The 18,993-nt window shown below is 61.1% G+C and overlaps 2 protein-coding genes across 2 annotated transcripts; both read right to left on the bottom strand.

The window, feature by feature from the left end:
* Positions 1-2,375: 2,375 nt before the first annotated feature.
* Positions 2,376-7,345, bottom strand: LOC123781865 (keratin, type I cytoskeletal 17). Its single transcript, XM_045781619.2, has 8 exons — positions 6,864-7,345; positions 5,724-5,806; positions 5,171-5,327; positions 4,415-4,576; positions 3,681-3,806; positions 3,368-3,588; positions 3,232-3,257; positions 2,376-2,478 (listed from the first exon to the last, which is right to left on the bottom strand). Exons 1-8 carry the CDS (start codon positions 7,305-7,307, stop codon positions 2,384-2,386), a joined length of 1,314 nt encoding a protein of 437 aa, XP_045637575.1. The 5' UTR covers positions 7,308-7,345; the 3' UTR covers positions 2,376-2,383.
* A 2,049-nt stretch (positions 7,346-9,394) lies between these two features.
* Positions 9,395-16,432, bottom strand: LOC123781864 (keratin, type I cytoskeletal 42). Its single transcript, XM_045781618.2, has 8 exons — positions 15,944-16,432; positions 13,568-13,650; positions 13,284-13,440; positions 12,007-12,168; positions 11,294-11,419; positions 10,810-11,030; positions 9,695-9,744; positions 9,395-9,573 (listed from the first exon to the last, which is right to left on the bottom strand). The coding sequence occupies exons 1-8, from the start codon at positions 16,430-16,432 to the stop codon at positions 9,476-9,478; spliced, it is 1,386 nt and encodes a 461-aa protein (XP_045637574.2). The 3' UTR covers positions 9,395-9,475.
* Positions 16,433-18,993: the final 2,561 nt, after the last annotated feature.

The following is an 18,993-nucleotide window of genomic DNA, read 5'->3' as shown; positions in this document are numbered from 1 at the left end:
CACAGGTCTCAGCGCCCAGTCACTCTGTCCTGTGGCCCTACCTGCCCACGTGTGGCTGAGCACTCCTGAAAAGAGTGGGGCTTCCCCCCTCTGGGCCCAGGACCATCCCCTAGGGACCCCCACCCTCCTGAACCCCACCCCGAGCCACTCTGGGGACAGGGGCTTCTTCCCCAGCAGAAGGGCACAGTCCAGGGCTATCTCTGGCCACCCCCACACTGTGACCCCTCCTCACTCACCCCACCAGTGGGTGGGACCCCAGAATCTGCAGGGAGAGTAGGCCCCTGTCTGAGAGCCTGGGGCAGGGCAGGGGCTGTGGCTCTCCTCTCCCCTTCCCAGCACAACCCGGACAAGGGCTGAGTCACAGCTCCTCGGAGCCTCAGCGTCCCTATCGACACAATGGGGCGCCTCTTCCCAGACCCTCCCCGCTTCCTGGGACTGTTGTTCAGATAAATGAGATCACCCTCCAAATGAGCCATCCTCAAACTGGGGCTGGTTCTTCTGGTTGTGGCTGGAAGTGCCGTGGGGCCTGGTGGGAACAGTGCCACCCCCTGCCCTCTGGCCTTCACTGCCCTCCGTCCTTCACTGCCCTCCGTCCTCCCCACTGCAGGCAGCTGGGGGGCGCCAGCCTCTGATGGAGCCGGGTCTGTGCTCCCAGCCTGCTCCAAGCCCTGCAGTTGCCTCTGCAGACACGGACTCTGGACCCCAGCCAGTCATCCCTGCCATGGCAAGGAACTCACTGTCCTCATCGTCCCCGCGATCAGGGCTGGAAGGACCATCTGCTGGGGCTCATCTCTCTCCTCACTTCCTGTAGCCTCTGAGGTTCGGAGCAGGCCTGGGACCTTTCCAAAGTCCCACACCCACCTGATCGCCTCATAGACCAAGCTCGTATCAGCACAAGTCCCCACCCTCCAGGCTGACCCTGCCCAATCCCCACCTGCAGTCTCCAGGCACCAGGAGGGCCCTGGTCCAATTCTACAACAGAAGACAACCCCAGGCTGTCGGTGATTGGGGTGGGGGCGCCGTTCGTCTCATTAACCCCTTCCACCCACCCCCACTTCCTGAAGAAAACCAAGAAGCCTCGCCCTGCCCACTGGTTTCCAGATTTACTCAAAGGAAGACTTCCAGGTGTTGGGGTTCCTCCCCGGCTGGCTCATCGCCAGCCAACAGAGTGACAGGGGCTGGGGCCCAGAGGGTCCTGGGAGGGGCTAGGGCAGAACTGCCCCTCCCACCTTCCCCAGGACGCATTTTCCGACCCTCCGCCACCTCCAGGCTACCTGGGAGGGTGTGCTGCTCCCCCCCACCCTGGCACACCCCTTGCCCCCATCCTGAGCAACCGCTGACCATTGAGGAAACATCCCAGAGCGAGGCCCCACCCTTTCTCCCACACCTGCCCCGGGCCCACAGCCTTCTCTAGAAGCACAGTCTGCAGTTCATATTCTTGGGGGAGGCAATGGGAGTACCCCTGGGGGCCCACAAACCCCTTTGGAGGGGTTCCTGAGACTCACATGGGCCCTAACCACCCAGGCTGCCTCCCCACCTTCCCTATGCTAGTGCCTCTTCCAGCAGGATCCTGACTCCCATCCTCGCCCACCCCTGACCCCCTCTTGAAGAAGGTCATGTCCCGCAGGACCTCAGCAGCCATTGACTAGATGCGTCATCCTTTAGGCCTCTGGCTCCCACGACATCTCCTCGGCCATTTATGGATGAGAAAATGAAGCTCCGCAAGGCAAAGCCACTGCCCAAGGTCATGGACCTACTTACAGGGCAAGAAGATGTCACCTGAGACCTTCCCAGGTATGCTGGCCCCACCCTGGGTCTGGCACTGCCTGGACCACCCCCAAGGATCGCTGACACTTTGGGGATACAAACTGGCTCCCCAAGCTCAAGCTGTGCCCAGACCTACTCTTTACCAGGATCCTAGATGACCCTTTTTTTTTTTTTAAGATTTTTATTTATTTATTCGACAGAGATAGAGACAGCCAGCGAGAGAGGAAAACAAGCAGGGGGAGTGGGAGAGGAAGAAGCAGGCTCATAGCGGAGGAGCCTGATGTGGGGCTCGATCCCATAACGCTGGGATCACGCCCTGAGCCGAAGGCAGATGCTTAACCGCTGTGCCACCCAGGCGCCCCCCTAGATGACCCTTGACCTCCAAGTCAACAATAGTGGGTGTCCACAGACTCCTCCCCTACCCTTGTTTCCCCCAGTTCACCCATTGCTCACTAGGGCCCACCTCCGTGGCCACAATCAGAACACACTCCATATCTGAATCAACAAGCTTTATTGGTCAGGCAGGGGTACGGGAAAGGGACCGAAGCCAGGAACTGAGGCTGCAGGGGGATCTCTGGGGGGAACTCTGGGGGGCCGGCCAGGGGGAGCAGAGTTCTCAGCGGGTGGTTTGGTGGACCTGCTCGCGGGAGGAGATGACCTTGCCGTCCTGGACCTCTTCCACAATGGTGCGCACCTGGCGGGTGGTCACGGCTGCCAGAGACAGTCAGAGGTGGGCAGGGGCCGAGAGACCCTGGCTCAGCCCCCCACCCCCTGAGTGGAGCCAGCTCTTTTCCCCACAGCCACTTGCTGTCCACACCTCTGCTCGCCTCTCAGTATCACATCCAGACACGTGTCCCTCCTGTTCTTGCCACTCCCTCTTCCATGCTATCCCTGTGCCCCTGTATGAGTCCAGCTCCCAGATGGCTGGTTTGATCCTGACCCACTGTGGCCTTCTACAAGACTGGGCGCTGCCCAGTGGAGTCTGTCTCCTGTCTCCCCCATCACCAGACTGGGACCTCCAAGACAAGAACCAGATCTGCATCACTCCCATTAGACTAGATACCCAGGGCCATGATCTTATCTTCCCCATCAAACAGATCTGGAGGACAAGGACCATGTCCCTTTCTCCCATCAGACTAGAGATCCCAGGGACAGGACTGCATTTGCTCATCTGTAGGGTCTCAAGAACAAAGACCCCGTGAGACCATGTCCCTAATCTCCCCATCAGAAGAGGGTCTCCAGAGCTAGGACCATGTCTCTCATCAGACTAGGATCTCTAGGGTAAGGACCATGTCTCTGCCCTGCCCCTCATCTGATTCCCCTGAGCATCAACCCTGAGCCCTAACAGGTCCTTTCCCCTACCCCTGCTGGGGATCAGGCATCATTTTCTGGAGATCCTGGGGACCCTTCCCAGCAATATTGCCTGCCCCGTGCACCCCCACCCTCAGCTACCAAGATCCTTACGTTCTTTGGGCTTGTACTGGGTCAGGCTGGAAAAAAAAAAAAGAGAGAGAGACAGACAGAGAAGAGATTAGATTTGGGTCTGAGAGCTCCACCCCCAGCCCAGGCCCCCAGTCCTGGCCCCTGGCCCCCAACTCACTGGGCGTCCTCGCCCTCCAGCAGGCGGCGGTAGGTGGCGATCTCCTGCTCCAGCCGCGTCTTCACGTCCAGCAGGATCTTGTACTCCTGGTTCTGCTGCTCCATCTCGCAGCGCAGCTGGGCCAGCTGCTCCTCCACGTTGCCGATCAGCCCCTGGATCTGGGACAGCTGCACGCAGTAGCGGTTCTCTGTCTCAGCCAGGCTACCCTCCAGGGATGCTTTCTGCAAGAAGGCGGGAGGATCAGGGGTCCGCGAGAGCGGTCAGTGCCCCCTCCAGGGTCCCAGGTGCACCCCGGGCCTGGCAGCCCCCCTACCATGCTGAGCTGGGACTGCAGCTCGATCTCCAAGGCCTGCACCGTGCGCCGGAGCTCGGAGATCTCGCTCTTGCCGCTCTGCACCAGTTCGCTGTTGGTGGCCACCTCGCGGTTCAGCTCCTCTGTCTGCGGACAGGACAAAGGGTAGTGCAGCGTTAGCTGGGAATCCCTTCTCCAAGGCAGACGACCCCCATATGCTCAGCCGTGGGCCCATTCTGTGCCCAGACAGGCACCTGGGGCTCTCCTCATTCCCCATAACCCCCCTGGACATGGTCACCTTCCTGACGTCCCCCGGGCTTCTCAGGCCTCCTCCCAGACCTGACAGTGGGAGCAGTGCCTTCTCACCAGCATCCCACTTCCCGAAGCCCAGAAACCTTTGAAATGATGTGAAGCTTTATCTTTTGTCCCTCCAAGTAGAAGGCACTAGAATGGACAGCTTGAGGACCAGCCAGGATATCAACCAGTTCTTTGGTGCCAGTTCCCGACCTCTTAGAGAGGTGGAAGCTCTTGGGGTCTTTACCTTCTGGCTTTATTCCTGAGGGGGGCTCTCCACCCACCCCCAGATCCCAGCTTTGGCCAAGCTCCTGGCCTGTGGATGCAATGGTGATCCTCTGAAGTCCATGTGGCTCACTGAGGATAGGGCACCCCAAGACACCAGGTACTGGGCATCCGTTGGGACTCAGTCCTTGCCCCCCACCCCCTGGGAGAGGCCTCTGGCCTGCAGCAGTCCCCACCTTGCTGAAGAACCAGTCCTCAGCGTCCTTGCGGTTCTTCTCCGCCATCTTCTCGTACTGGTCGCGCATCTCAGACAGGATGCGGCTCAGGTCCACACCAGGGGCGGCGTCCATCTCCACGTTGATCTCACCGCCCACCTGGCCTCGCAGGGCGTTCATCTCCTGCGGGGGAGGGGGTTGTGGGCATGGGCATTCGGGCCTGTCCTGATCTCTTACTTCCAACCCTTCCCAGGCAAACCCCTCCCAAGGAGCCCTCCTTCACTCTGCCTGTTCTCTACTCTCCGCCCCTCCTGTTGACTCTTGTTCATCTGCTCTGTGTGGACTCTGCCTCCACCATCAGACTGGGGGTTCCCTGAGGACAGGTTCTATGTCACCCCCATTAGACCGAGGGCTCTCCAAACATAAAATCTAATTCTTAGGCCTGTACCCCTAAAATATCCCCTCTAATTCCCAAACTTCCACATAGGGTCCAGGTTCAAAGGTTTGAGCTGGAACAAAGAGACCCCCTCACTTATCACTTGTCCTCATGAGGATAGGCAGAGGAGGCCTCTGCAGACCCTGGGAGGGTCCCCAGACGCAGGGCAGCAAGGTGGTCCATGGAGGAGGCCACACTGCATGGAGACCACACTGCATACAGGGCAGCCCTATAAGGCCACCAACCCTGGAGCACCTGCTCTGTGCTCTTCCCACGGCCTCAGCCCCAGAGCCCCGCCACCCCCTCTGCAGCCTCTCTGGCCTGCTGCCCCACCGCCCCACCTCCTCGTGGTTCTTCCTCAGGTAGGCCAGCTCCTCCTTGAGGTTCTCGATCTGCATCTCCAGGTCGGCTCTGGCCAGGGTCAGCTCGTCCAGCACCCGGCGCAGCCCGTTGGTGTCGGCCTCCACACTCACCCGCAGGGCCTGCTCCGTCTCAAACCTGCACGAGGAACCAGAGACTTTGTCCTGATGCTTGGACATGCGGGTCCATGTCCTGGCCAGCACCCAGCCCCTGCCAGGGCTCTAAGAGCTTGTGAGGGTTGATGGGGGGCGGGGGGTGGGCTGTGGAATGGAAGCAAATTGCAGCCCTGGGGCCCTGGGACCACGCAGGGCAGAGCCCCACCCCCAGCCAGCTTCCTGCTGCTCTCTCCTCTGCCTCTGGCCTCCCCTCCCCCTCACTGCTGAAGCCCAGTGACCTTCAGAATCTGCTGCGTTTGCCACATCCATGACTAAGAGGAGGACTCCCCCAGCCCTAGCTCCTAGCCCTTGCCACAGCAACGTGGTCCTGCGGTGGGGAGGGGTGCCCCAGTTCTTCTGGCCCACGGGCTCTGCTCACTTGGTCCGGAAGTCATCCGCGGCCAGGCGGGCATTGTCAATCTGCAGGAGGATGTTGGCGTTGTCCACAGTGGCCGTGAGGATCTGGGGAGACGGGAGAGCGGTAAGGTCATTGGTAGGGAGGAGCTCCTCCCGGACCAAGGTTATGAGATGGATCTTCCTGCCTGGAGGCCAGGATGTGGCTGCCTTCTCCTGGAAGGCTCCTTTCCTGCCCAGCCTCTCACCTTTACCGGCAGTAATTGCTGGCAGAGGCGGGGCCAGCGGGAGTCCGATGGGCCAAAACTTGCCTTTTCTCCCCCAGCGCCTGCCTCCCCCCACACGGACCCCTCAACTAGAGCAGGCAGCCGGCTGGGAGTGCCCAGCTAGGAAGAGAAGAAAGGCCCCCGGGGCAGAAGTTGTCCCAGAATCCCAGACAGAGAAGGGGAGGTGAACAACCCCATCCTTTTACAGGTGGGGAGATGGTGCCCGAGAGGCTCCTCCAGAAGGGACCCTACAGGACCCCTCGCCAAAGAATAGTTCCAAATCAGAAGTCATGACGCCTGCTAGGCCCTAGCCCAGACTCCAGCCGGCAGCTCTGCCCTTGGAAGTGTGCGAAGCCCCATTCTTGAGGCAGTGGGAGGGATGGAGAAGCCACAGAAATCCCCAAATAAGGCACACAGAGGCTTTCCTGAGGTCCCGCCCCCTCTCTCTACCTCCTCCCAGCAGGTGCCATCAGGAACTCGCTAGACTCCTCAGGCCACCATCACCCCCAAATTCCCCTCTTGCTTCAAGAAGAGAGGTACCCACATACCTGGCAGCCCCATGGGCCCAGCCTCTACGTGCACCCACTCGTCTTATCCTACAATTACATGAGGGGGTGGCAACAAGCCCCATGATGAGGAAACTGAGGCTCAAAGGAGCTCCATGAGGCCTGCTTGTCTGTGGCCCAGCTGCTGCCCCCTCAAAAGGGGAATGTGGGCCACACAGTGGCTTCAAGGTGGGCTCCCAGAGGCCAACCCAGCCAGAGCCACGCTGTCCTCAGCTCCTTGAGATCCTATGGCAGCCGCATAGGCTGACTGCAGGCCATGGTCAAGCGGAGGGGATGGGAGAGAAGAAGTCACCCCCGCTGCCCCCCAGGCCCTGTCCCACCAGCAGGCCCCACCTTGTTCTTCAGGTCCTCGATAGTCTGGTAGTAGTGGCTATAGTCGCGGGCGGGCCCCGGGGCCTGCCTCTGGTACCAGTCCCGGATCTTCACCTCCAGCTCGGTGTTGGCCTCCTCCAGGGCGCGCACCTTGTCCAGGTACGAGGCCAGGCGGTCGTTGAGGTTTTGCATGGTGGCCTTCTCCCCGCCCGCCAGCAGCCCTTCGACAGCCCCAAAGCCGCCGCCGTAACCGCTGCCAGAGCCGAAGCTGTAGCAGCTGGAGTAGCTGCCGCCCCCGAGGGCACTGCCCAGGCCCCCAGCTGACCCCAGCCTGCAGGAGCCGGCGCCCAGGCTGCCAGACAGCCGGCAGGAGGTGCGGGACGAGCCGCCCCCCAGGCCGCCCCCCAGGCCGGAGGAGCCCTTGATGGAGCTGGAGGAGGTGAACTGGCGGATGGTGGTGGTCATGGCGGCAGGCGGCGGGCACGGAGCAGGAGGGCGAGAGAGGAGCGAGGCCCAAGGTGCGAGTTGCCGCTGACGCTCACCCGCCTCCTTTATAGGCCGCCAGGTGGGCGTAGCGATTACAACAGGCTCGCTCCTCTGTTTCCATTCCCCTGAGCTTTCATCACCGCTGGCGGCCCGCCAGCTCCCAGGTGGCTCTGGGCCCCCTCCCCTCCCACCATCGGCCTTTGCCTCTCTTCTCCGAACCCTGGTGCTGGGCGTCTGCATGCGCGGGTGCGTGTCTCTGGTCTCAAGCCTGTCACCTGTGATTCAGGCAGGCCCTCCAGCTATGCTTTCCCATGACCTAATACGGAGAAGAGGAGAGGCAGGACGTCACCGTCCCCGGGCCCTCCCAGGCAGCTGCCACCCCAGCCCAGCCCACCTGGCCCCTGTGTCTGGTGGGGAAACCGGTTGGGGAACCAGGCAGCCCCCAGCCTGAGGCTGCTCTCCTCCAGCACACGCCACACCACATGCAGTCCTGGCCCTGGGCCGGCGGCCGGGGAGACAGTGAGGACCGAGAGCCTGTCCCACCTTGGAAACTGGACCTCAACCCACTGGGCTCACCACACAATACGGTGCCTCTCAGGTTACCACCCCATTTCACAGATAAGGAAACTGGGGCTTGGAGAGGGAGAGTGCCCCACTGCCCCCACCTAACCGCAGAACTGGGCTAGCAGGGCTGCTGCATCCTTCACCCCCCGCTATGCCACAGCACCCCACACTCCCCCAGGGGCCCGGCACACTGCCCCGCCCTCTGCGGAGCCCTGACACCAGTGAAACACTCCAAAAGCTAGGATTCCATCCGCCCAGTTTCCTGACACTGCCCCTATTCCCGGAAACCCCGGTGACCCAGCCTCCTCCTCTAACCTTTCCCCACCACCCTGCTGCAGGGGAGAGTCCTGGGCCAGGGCAGGCAAAGAAGAGTATGGTTGTAGATGGGGACAAAGCAGACTGGGAGAAGAGCATCCTAGTAAAAGGGGACTGGAAAAAGGCAAGGACCATGTCGCCTGCCACCCTTCTTATCCCTCTTGTGCCCAAAGAAGCCTCAGGGTGAGGCGAGGGGCATATACCTCAAGACCCAGCCAGCTAGAAATGTAAAGGACACGACCTGAGGGTCTTCCTGGGAACCCCCAGGCGGTCTCCTCCCCCAAAGCCTCCCCCAGAGGCCCACCCCAGGCCCCTGACGGAGCCCCTCAAGATGAGCCCTGTGCCACCCACAGCCGCGCCCTGCCCTACCCACCACTCCCAGCCTGGCCCTGGGTCCCAGGGTCCCCGCAGGCCTGCTGGATGGAATGTGGTCATGTCTCAGGCTGCCGATGGCTTCCACTTCCCGGACAGGCCCAGACAGCCCCTGCCAGCAGCTGAGAGAGATTCCCCAACAGCGCAGCAGCTGCCAAGCCACCAAAGCAAACAGGATGCCCCCCACGCTCACACACACAGCGGCCACCCCGCCCCACGTACGCCCTGAGCGCGGCCGAGCTGGTTTCCGAGGCTGGCTCTGCCGCTGCCACCCCCTCTCATCCATCAACACCTTGGACCACATCTTTGGAAAAACCCCTGCCCAGCCCCCCTCCCTCTGATCTTGAACTCAGACCTGCCCCAGGCTGAGGCAGGGAGTTCCCTGCAACAGGCGTGGCTCCCCCAGGAAGTCTATGGGGCCCTTCTAGGGACCAGTCCATGGGGACCCACGGGGACCCACAGTCTGATTCTTAGAAACTTTCCCAGCTTGACGGGTTCTCCCATCCCTCTGCCCTCGCTCTGCTGGCTTCTTCTCTCTGGCCCTCCCGGGAGCCTTGGATGAGGGGGGCAGAACAGACTGGCAGGTGACAAGGGACATCCAAACACTCCACAAACCATCCTCCTCCCCCAGTCCCTCAGCACACACTGGCCTACGCCAATGACCAGACCATATCACACAAGGCAAGGAACTTCAGGCAAAGCTTTAATAGCAGTCACTGGGGCAATCCCAGGAGGCCCCCTCGGGGAGGGGCTGCAGGAAACAGACACAGAAAGGCAACAGCTCTTGGGCGGTAGCCCAGATGGGCACTCGGGGCGTGGCAGTAGCATGCTGTGAGCCCGAGGCGATGGCTGCCCCATGACCCTTGAGGCTGGGCTGTCATAGGCCGAAAGGGGCCTCAGTGGGTGGAGCGGTGCACCTGCTCTCGGGAGGAGACCACCTTGCCGTCCTGGACTTCTTCCATGATGGTGCGCACCTGGCGGGTGGTCACGGTGGCTGCGGGCCGTGGAGGAGGGGACACAGGGAACCTCAGACCAGAGCCCATCCCCCAGCCCCCCCACAGAAGGGTCCTCGGCATCTCCCCACTCCCTCCAGGCCAGATGGGACAGGCTCTTACCTTCCCGGGTGGGCTGTGAGATCAGGGAAGAGGAGTACTGGGTGGCCAGGCTGCAGGGAGGGAGAGGGGAGCCTGTCAGTGCAGGGGTGCCTGCACAGAGCCCAGCCCCCGGAGGAGGAGCAGCTGGGGAGGCCTGGGGCGAGGGGAGAGAGGTCCCAGCAAACCAAAGAGAAATCACAGCTGAGAATACACGGAAAGGATTAGCAACCACAAGGGTCAAAGGCCAGAGGCCCAGCAGGCAGGACAAAAGAAAGGGGACACCCCAAAAGAGGGCCCAGAGGCGCTTTGTGGCTAACCAGGGATTTACAAGAAGCTGAGCAAGAGGTTTTTCCCTATCCCAAAGGGCCCAACAAATAGACTCTATTAAAGCTTGAGAGACTGTGGTTAGACCCTAGGTGGACCGCACTATCGTCAGGGAGCAAAAAGCTGGAATGCGTGACTTAGAGTGGTGACTCCAGGACACTCTCAGCCACTTTCCAGCAGGGCCCTGATCTGCCCTCCCAGCTCCAAACCAGATCACCAGCCACCTGCTCTTCCTCTCATCCCGGGTAATGGTGTCACCAACCACGCAGTCATCAGAACCAGAAACCCAGGGTCATCCGTGTGCTCACTCACCATGTATCGCGTCTCGCCTGCCAGCCACGCTCGCCCCCACGTTCGGGCAACTAGCCCGGCTGCTTCTAACTACAGCACATCCTCTTCTCACACCACCTTCCTTTCCCGGTCCTCCACCCCTGCCTCACAGGAGGGCTGCTCTGGCCTGACTCCCCGCTCCAGCCTCCTGACCAGTCTCCCGAACCCCACCGGGGCCTCTTGACGCATTTCTCCCCGTGCAGCCAGAGTGAATGTTCTGAGACATCTTGATGATAGTACCACTCCTCCATGCAAAAGCCCTCCATGGCTCCCCACTTCCCACACGATCTAGTCCAGATGCTTTCATTTGGCCTTCAACACTCCTCCACAGTGGGGCCCCTGCCAGTGTTCTCAGTTTCACCTCCCGCAAACCTCCACTCTCCCGGCCTTTGCCAGGGCTGTCCCCTCAGCACAAACATCCCTGCCCGGATGCCGTGGCCCCAGCCGAACCAAGCATGTGCCCCCCGTGCCCCCCCGCTCACTGGGCGTCCTCGCCCTCCAGCAGGCGGCGGTAGGTGGCAATCTCCTGCTCCAGCCGCGTCTTCACGTCCAGCAGGACCTGGTACTCCTGGTTCTGGCGCTCCATGTCACAGCGGAGCTCACACAGCTGCTGCTCGATGCTGCTGATGAGCCCCTGCAACTGGGCCAGCTGGGCCCCGTAGCGGGCCTCGGTCTCCGCCAGGCTGCCCTCCAGCGAGGCTTTCTGTGGGCCAAAGTAGAGGTGGCTGTGTGAGACCAAGCTGGGACCCTTCTCCAGGGCGGGGACCCAGATGGGGGACCCCCCTGGATGGGGTGGTGGGTGCTGCCAGCGCCAGGGGGCAGTAACAGGGGCAGAGAGGGGCCCCTGTCACTGAGTGTGAAGTGACAGCCTGGGTGGGGAATTCGGGTTCTCCGAGTGGGAATCTGCAAGGCTGGGTTCACGCTGGAGTGACGAGTATAGGCCAGGGAGGGCGTGTGGGGCCCCACCATGCTGAGCTGGGACTGCAGCTCAATCTCCAGGTTCTGCACGGAGCGCCGGAGCTCCGTGATCTCCGTCCTGCTGCTCTGCAGAGCCTCGGTGTTGGTGGCCACCTCCCGGTTCAGCTCCTCTGTCTGAAAGGCAGGGTGGGTGACCGGGGCTTGAGAAGGCTTGCAGAGTGGGGGCAGAGGACAGGGTCCACTCCTGAGCCCTGACCTCCCAGACCCCCCCACACCTCTCCCTGGCCTCTGTGGGGCTGCAGACACACATGCACACAGACACCGTCTGTGCCCGCCTGGCACTGAGCAGATGCACCTTGCTTTGCATTCGACCCTCCTACTGACTGCTGCTCAAAGACGGGGACTAGGTTTTACTCTGTGCCTGTTCCAGTCCTGAGCACTGCAGCTGCTCAGTGTGTGTCTACTACGGGCATGAGTTAGTCATACACACACACACACACACCCCTACAAAGTGCTGGGAGAAATCCTAGACAGAGATGACGAGATCTGGATCTGTTCCCCGAGCCACCGTGTGGCTTGTGTGAGCTTGAGGCCTCGCTGAGCCTCCCATTCTGCATCTAGACACGAGCAGTGGGTCCAACTGGTTTCCAAAGGTCCTTCCAGCTGAGACAGGCTGTGGATCTACAAGTTTTCCAGCCCCTACCTGACAGCCAGCACACGTATGCACACATGTGCACACTTGCTCACGCACGGCCACCCACCTTGCTGAAGAACCAGTCCTCGGCGTCCTTGCGGTTCTTCTCCGCCATCTTCTCGTACTGGTCGCGCATCTCATTCAGGATGCGGCTCAGGTCCACGCCGGGAGCGGCGTCCATCTCCACGCTGACGTCCCCGCCCACCTGGCCTCGCAGGGCGTTCATTTCCTGGGCAAGAGAACAGGAGCTCACCTGGGCCATCCCAGAGAGAGACCCCGGGGCCTGCCTTCTCTGTCTCAGGGAGACGGATACAGATGACAGACAGACAGACACAGGCAACCCAGTGATTCCGCCCCTTGAAGATGGAGGCAGATGTGATCTTGTCTCAGACACGCAGGGCTGTGACTATGGACCGTCTCCCCCAGCGCGCACTCGGGGATGGACTTTGACCAGTTCGGATGTGCGCTGGGCAAGGAGAGATGCTCACTCCCCAACATGTCAGGGGATAAGACAGGACAGCCTCACTCCCCCCCTTAAACTCCACCGCCAGCCACATGGTACAGGCACGGGGAAAGCAGCCCCACGTTGGTATCAGCCAGACCTCATTAGGAAATGTTAATCTGCTGGGGGGATGCAGTCCCTATGACCAGCCTCAAAGCCAAGTGGAAACACTTTCCGGGCTCTTGCTACTCTAAGATTAGGCTCCCCTAGCGCAGGCCAGCCCAGAGGTCAGCTGAGAAGGCAGCCACACGTTCATCAGTCCTCCTCCAGGGTCTGGGATCCCCATCCTTGAGTTGAGCCTTAGGGTCCCTGGGACCCCAAGACTCTCTGAAAAAGGGAGCTAGGAGAGGTGGCAAAGTGGTGGCATCAGACCTGGGTGTGGCTATGGGTCAGACAGACCTGTGCGGCTTTGAATAAATTCCTTAACCTCTCTGAGCTTGTTTCTTTACCAGTAAAGGGAGGAAAGCGCACCCTGCCCCCAGAGCCGCTGTCAGTATCAGCTGGGATAATCGCCATGAATCACTCGTAATGTGCTGAGCAGATTTTGGTTGTTGTTATGACTATCGCTATTACAATTAATTAGAGTAATTAGCATGCATGTTCTTAGGCTGATTTGCTCATTAGATAGTTAACTGCCACCACTCGTCAGACTGTGCCTTGAGGGACAAGGGAAGTATCTTTGGCTTCATGCAGGGCCCTCCGAGGGCCTCCCAGGGTCAGGGCCAGGAACCCACCAGAGATGGGAGCTGGATTGAGGGCGCGGCCCTGGCCCAGGAGGGTTTGGGGGCCCCAGTCTTGCTCCCTGTAGGAGTCTCTCCTGCATTCCCCAGGGCCCGCCCCACCTCCTCGTGGTTCTTCCTCAGGTAGGCCAGCTCCTCCTTGAGGCTCTCGATCTGCATCTCCAGGTCGGCTCTGGCCAGGGTCAGCTCGTCCAGCACCCGGCGCAGCCCGTTGGTGTCGGCCTCCACGCTCATGCGCAGGTTCAGCTCCGTCTCGTACCTGGAAGGGGTGGAGGCATGAGCCAAGCAGCACCCCAGGACACCCCCTCGGACACACAGAGAGCTCTGGCGTGCTGAGCCAGACCCACCACCAGCCCCCGGGGGCAGCCCCGGAAGCCCAGGCTCACTTGGTGCGGAAGTCGTCAGCTGCCAGGCGGGCATTGTCGATCTGCAGCACCAAGCTGGCGTTGTCGATGGTGGCCGCCAGGATCTGGGGGGCATAGTGGGCTAGGTGAGCAAGCACCGTGGGAAGGCCCTGCAACACCCTCCTTGCGGCCCTTTGGAGAGGGGGCCAAATAGAGGCGATGAGGGTCCCCACGATCTCCCCCTCTGAGCACCCTGCTGGAGGGCCCAGAATGGTGGGAGCACGAGGCCCAGGCACAGGTAGCTATGAGGCCAGGAGACAGACCTATACACATTCACCCCTCTCCTGCCCAAGCTGCATGGACCTCACCCTCTCTCCCCGCCTAAACTGACCTCTAGGCTCCGTTGCCACCTCCTCCAGGAAGCCCTCCTCGACTCCCCATCTGGGTCCCTCCTTCCAGTCACACCTCCTCCCTGCCCATCTCTTTCACAGCACTTCTCCCAACTGTGATTTTTTCCGTGGCTTCTTTCGTTATTTCCTCCAATGGACTCTGTGCTCCAGGGGGACAAGGCCTCATCTGTGACCATTCTCTCCGGAATCCCTAGGCCTGGGCAAAGTACCTGGCCCACAGTCAACCCCCAGGAAACATTGGTTTAATTAAGCAACTAATTAATTAATTAATTAATTAATAAGATAATGACCAGCCCTGGAAACCTGGAGCAAAATTTTCTTTCCCCAAGGGTCATCTGAGAGGTTTAAACGAGAATAGGGAAGGGGCTCCGGTGGGAACAGAGGGTCGGTTATTGGGACTACTGCTGTCGTTGTTTTTGTGAGAAATGCCAAGAGGCTCTACTCAAGAGCCATGTAGGTGGGAGGAGAAGGAGGCCCCGAAATGCTGCCCAGAGCGAGGAGAGAGGAGGTCTCGGTGGAGGTGGCGGACGAGCTAGGAGGAATCTGGATGTTTTTAAGGCTGCGGGCTGACGTGCAGAAAGAAGTAAGAGGAGGTAGCCCCAATAGGCCAAAGTTGCCCCAAGAGCCTCATTCTGGGCCTCTGAGCCCCCTTGAGGGCCCTGTGAAGTGACCTGGGTCAGGCCTTGTTTCCAGATCGAGCCCAAGGGCCAGTTTGTTACCCTTCCCTGGTCTCAGTGGCCTACAGACCTGCCTCCCACCCCCCCTTCCCTGCTCAGGTGGCTGGTTGGGCCTAGCGAGGGGCCCTGTGAAAACCCCCGAGGGCTGCGCTGACTCAGAGGGGCGGAGGCCCGATGCTCGATGCTCGATGCTCGGTGCACTGGGGGCTGGTGGTGAAGAGCTGGCTGACCCCAGAGCTGGGCACGCTGACTCACCAGGGCTCCCCTGGGTTCCCCACTGCTCAGCCCAAGCCCAGTATCTGATCTGGCACTCCCAGGAGCTCTGCTTCCAGGGGGCAAGTGCAGGAATTCCCTTCCTGGCTGAGGTCCCAGGCAGGAGCAGGCAAAGCCCCTCACGGGGCAGCACCGGACCTAGTTTCTCCACCAGGAAAGAGCAGGCCCCAGCCCGGCCTCACCGAAACATCTCCACATTTCTTTGAACTCTCACCTGTCTCTGGGGGCTGCAGCACCAGGGGACCCTCCAGGGGGAGGCTTGTGCAGAAAACCCAGATGCCACAATCACAGAACGCCAAGGCCCTGTTCTTAGAGGTCATGAGCGTGTGGGTGTATGCTGTGTTCTCCTTCAGACTAACTGAGAGAGATGCCTTTCCTTGGAAGCTTCCAGTCGGAGTAGGAAGACCTAGCTCCTTCCCTCAGGGACCCTCAGGGTGACCATTACGAAGAAAGTGAGGAGGACCCACCACGACACCAGCTGGGAGAATATGCCAGACTCCGTGAAATCAGCACAGTGAACAGGGCAGAGACTGAACCACAAAGTGTTGAAGGAATACCAAGATCTGGGGATAAAAGGCAAGTGCCACCCACTCAGGAGGGCTGCCTGGAGGAGGTGAGACAGGCAGACAGCCAGACCCAGAGGGGAACGGAATAGTGAGAAGGAGATATCCAGCCTCATCTCCCAGCAGCCACACCAAACTCACCCACCCCTGTGTCTTAGCCCACACTGTTCTCTGCCCTGGGAATGCCCTCTGCTACCTTCAAGGTTCCGAAGCCTTCCCCACCCACACCTCCATCGCTCAGCCCAAATACACCCCCGCACACAAAGGAGAACTCCAGTCTTCCTGCAGGGGAGGCTCTCCAGACCTGGGGCCTGGGACTGGCACAGGACTGGGTTCTCCAGCAAGTGAGAGAGAGTGAATGAATAAATGAACAGATGAATGATGGAGACCCAGGGCAGAAAGAAATGTTGCAAAAGTTCAAGGTTGGGAGGGATCCCAACTCTGAAGCAGGGCCTAAGAGCAGGGCAGGGAGCTGGAGCTGCCTGGCCCACACACCTTGTTCCGCAGCTCCTCGATGGTCTTGAAGAAGTGGCTGTAGTCGCGGGCGGGCCCGGGCCCCTGCTTCTTGTACCAGTCGTGGATCTTCACCTCCAGGTCGGCGTTGGCCTCTTCCAGGGCGCGCACCTTGTCCAGGTAGGAGGCCAGGCGGTCGTTGAGGTTTTGCATGGTCTCCTTCTCGCTGCCCCCCAGCAGGGCGTCCGAGGAGCTCAAGCTGGAGCCGAAGCCCGCCCCAAAACTGGAGCCGAAGCCCCCACCCAGGCTGCAGGTGTAGCCCCCCCCGTAGCCGCCCCCAAAGCCCGCTGAGAAGCGGGACGAGGTGACCGACATGTTGCCACAGCTGCCGGCTCCCAGGAGGCTGGGGGCCCGGCAGGCGCCCCCAACGCGAACGGAGGACATCCGAGAGAAGCCCCCGCCGGGCACACACAGGCCCTTGACAGAGCCGGAGGTGGAGAACTGGCGGATGCTGGTGGTGGTGGCAGCCATGGTGTCCACAGGTCAGGAGCAGGGTCTGGTCTGGACAGAGACCCCAGGCGGCCCTTTATAGCCAGGCTAAAGGGGGGCTGGGCCCCCAGCCCTTGAAGTCAGAGCCAAAACCCCAGCCATGTAATTTGCCTCTGTACCAGCCGCCCAGGGCCCGGGGCTCAGGCCGGACATGCCGAGTGCAACCCCCGGGGCCCCCTCCCCTGCCTGCTCCTGGCCTGGGCAGGTGGCCTCCTAGCAGCCCATTGTCTGTTCAGAAACAAAGGTGGTGTTGGAGCTGCAGCCCCGGGGGAGGGTGAACCTCCATCCTCAGCCACAATTAGGCAGCTGAGCTCATTCTTGGGGGCAGTCCGGAGAACCCAGCCCTGGGAGCCAGACGGGGCCTGGAACAAGGCTCCACAGGCCTGGAGCCCAGAGGCTGGTCTGGCCCCCCAACCAGCATTCCTGGGCCCCAGGGAAAGGGTGGAGAGATTTGGGGTAACACCCTCTTCCAGGTACAGCATAGCCCTGAGAGAGCCCCCCAGGCCGAGGGGCGGGGGGAGGAATCTGCCTCTACCCCCAGCTGATGAGCCCACGTCTATGGAAGGGGAGATAGTCCCTGGCCTGGGGGATCGATATCTGAAGGGAACAGACACGGCCCCTGGCCTGAGGGAACTTTGGATCCAAGCCGTAGAGGAAGTGAATTCACAAGCCTCAGTTTCCTCATTTGTAAAGTGGGGGTAATTCCTGCCTCCCGTGGTCTTTGAGGGAGTCTGGAGAGATGGGGGCCCAGGGGAACTGGGGTCCGGGGTCTGAGACCAGAGGAGAAAGAACGAAGCAGAGAGTTCGGGTGACCACTCCTGCTCATGCCCCCGGGGAGAAAAGGGAAGGCATTCTCGAGGGGCCCCCTGGAGGAGGCGAAGCAGGATCTGTGCAGCAGGGTGCCTCCGCTAGCGAGCTGCGCCCCGGGGAAGGGCCGCCCCGGAGAGGGAGCAGTGCCATCCCACATCCTGGCAGCTGGCACCCGCCCGCGCCCAACAAGAGATTACAGCCTAATCTCCTCGGCGCTAACGATTTAGGCACTGCCGGGACGCGGGCGTCTGCACCGGGCCTGTCTGAATGGGGAGCTTCCAGGGGGGGCCAGGGCCCGAGGGACAGGCAGGGGAGGGCGAACCTGGCTCCCATGCGGGTGGCCTAGGCTCTCAGCCCACACACGGGGACAGGGAGGGAGTCAGTTTTTCCGTGTGGGCCAGAGCGCCGATGCTGAGGCTAGACCGCGAGAAGGACTTCCTGCTTAGAAATTGGGGGGCCTCTCAGGTGAAGATGTCTCCTCGCTTGGGAAGTGGGGACAGCGCAAGCTATCTGGGAGAGAGGGGATGAAACCCAACCAAACCCTGCTCCGGCCCTGCCTGTGAATTCTGGGGCTCCCCAGGGTTGCTAGGGTGGGAGAATGGTGAGGGGGCTCAGAGCCAAGGTGAGGAAGCAAGTTCAGACCACCAGGTTCTCTCATGAGATGAGACATCAGGGAGGACTTCTTGGCCATCCTGGATGGTCTCTGGGTAGGACCCGGGGTCACCTGAGGGGGCCAGAGACAGGCCCTGTACCAGCCGTTCACCCTCTCGCGGAACAACACCCAAGGCAGGCCCTCCCCGTCCCTGCTGGAGCCACACTCCCAGGGACCCCTCTCCCCCAGGAGCTGACTGAGCTGCTCCCTCCAGGCAGGCCTCCCTGGGTGTCTGCCTTCCACACTGAACCTGGAGCACAGCCAGGGGCCCCGCAGTGCTTCTTCCTCGAGCCCACAGCTCAGGCCTCACCCTACGTCCAAAGCTCCCAGACCTTAGTCTTGAGCCCCAGTTTCAGGGAGCAGAGAGTTTATGAACCTCCCTTCCTCCCTCCAATATCACCGAGGCCTCACCTACCATCACCCCCATCTGGCCCCCTCAAACTCCCCGCCCCTGACATCAGACTGCTTGTTTCCCCACACTGGTGACTCCCAGGCCCTTTGTCTCTGCTCTTTGGAGAGAGATCCACTGTCTGTGGCTCCGCCGAGGGCACCCCAACCCAGAGAGGCCTCGCATGCTGAGTGAAAGGGCAGCGTTAGACCCCAGGAAGGCCTCCCCGGCCTTCTGGAGTGCATGACTGTATCTGGCCTCAGAAGACTTGGACATTCCTCCTCCACAGCTCAGGGGCAGCTCTCGCCGCATCTTCCCAGCAGTGTGGAGAGGAAACTGAGGCACACAGCCCTTGAGGGGCAAGCAAGCAGGTGGGGCCGCCCGGCGTTAGCAGTAGATCCAGGCCTGAAGCCAGGGCCCCAGCAGTTCCCACTCTCGCTGCGAGGAGGAAGGAAGGTCTGACAGGAGCCCGCCGGAGGGCTGCACAGAGGTCCTCTCGGCCATGACGCCTCCTGCCTGGGCTTGTCCTCCACCCCCGGCAGGAAGAGGCCCCTGGCAGCCAGGCACCAGACCCACAGCCCCCGCAGTCGTCAGCAGCTTGGCCCACATGGAGGATGAGAAGAAAAGGAGGAAGAGCTCCAGCCCCAGAGGCTGCTGGGAGTTGAGTACAATGGGGGAGGGGACAAGAGAAGG

The sequence above is a fragment of the Ursus americanus genome, chromosome 23 (genome assembly GCF_024610735.1).
Source record: "Ursus americanus isolate L20-20 chromosome 23, mUrsAme1.1.p, whole genome shotgun sequence".
In the NCBI taxonomy this organism is placed as follows: domain Eukaryota; kingdom Metazoa; phylum Chordata; class Mammalia; order Carnivora; family Ursidae; genus Ursus; species Ursus americanus.
Note: the sequence above shows the minus strand (reverse complement) of the source record. Positions and strands in the feature narration are given on the sequence as shown.

What these genes read in the sequence shown, in the direction of transcription:
- LOC123781865 (XM_045781619.2), bottom strand. Translation starts at nt 7,307, where the DNA reads ATGACCACCACCATCCGCCAGTTCACCTCCTCCAGCTCCATCAAGGGC. An exon ending in TGAGGAAGAACCACGAGGAG is followed by an intron (nt 4,577 to 5,170) that starts GTGGGGCGGTGG and finishes CCTCCCCCGCAG; the next exon opens with GAGATGAACGCCCTGCGAGG. An exon ending in AGGACTGGTTCTTCAGCAAG is followed by an intron (nt 3,807 to 4,414) that starts GTGGGGACTGCT and finishes TCCTGTCCGCAG; the next exon opens with ACAGAGGAGCTGAACCGCGA.
- LOC123781864 (XM_045781618.2), bottom strand. Translation starts at nt 16,432, where the DNA reads ATGGCTGCCACCACCACCAGCATCCGCCAGTTCTCCACCTCCGGCTCT. An exon ending in TGCAGTCCCAGCTCAGCATG is followed by an intron (nt 11,031 to 11,293) that starts GTGGGGCCCCAC and finishes TTTGGCCCACAG; the next exon opens with AAAGCCTCGCTGGAGGGCAG. An exon ending in CTCACAGCCCACCCGGGAAG is followed by an intron (nt 9,574 to 9,694) that starts GTAAGAGCCTGT and finishes CACGGCCCGCAG; the next exon opens with CCACCGTGACCACCCGCCAG.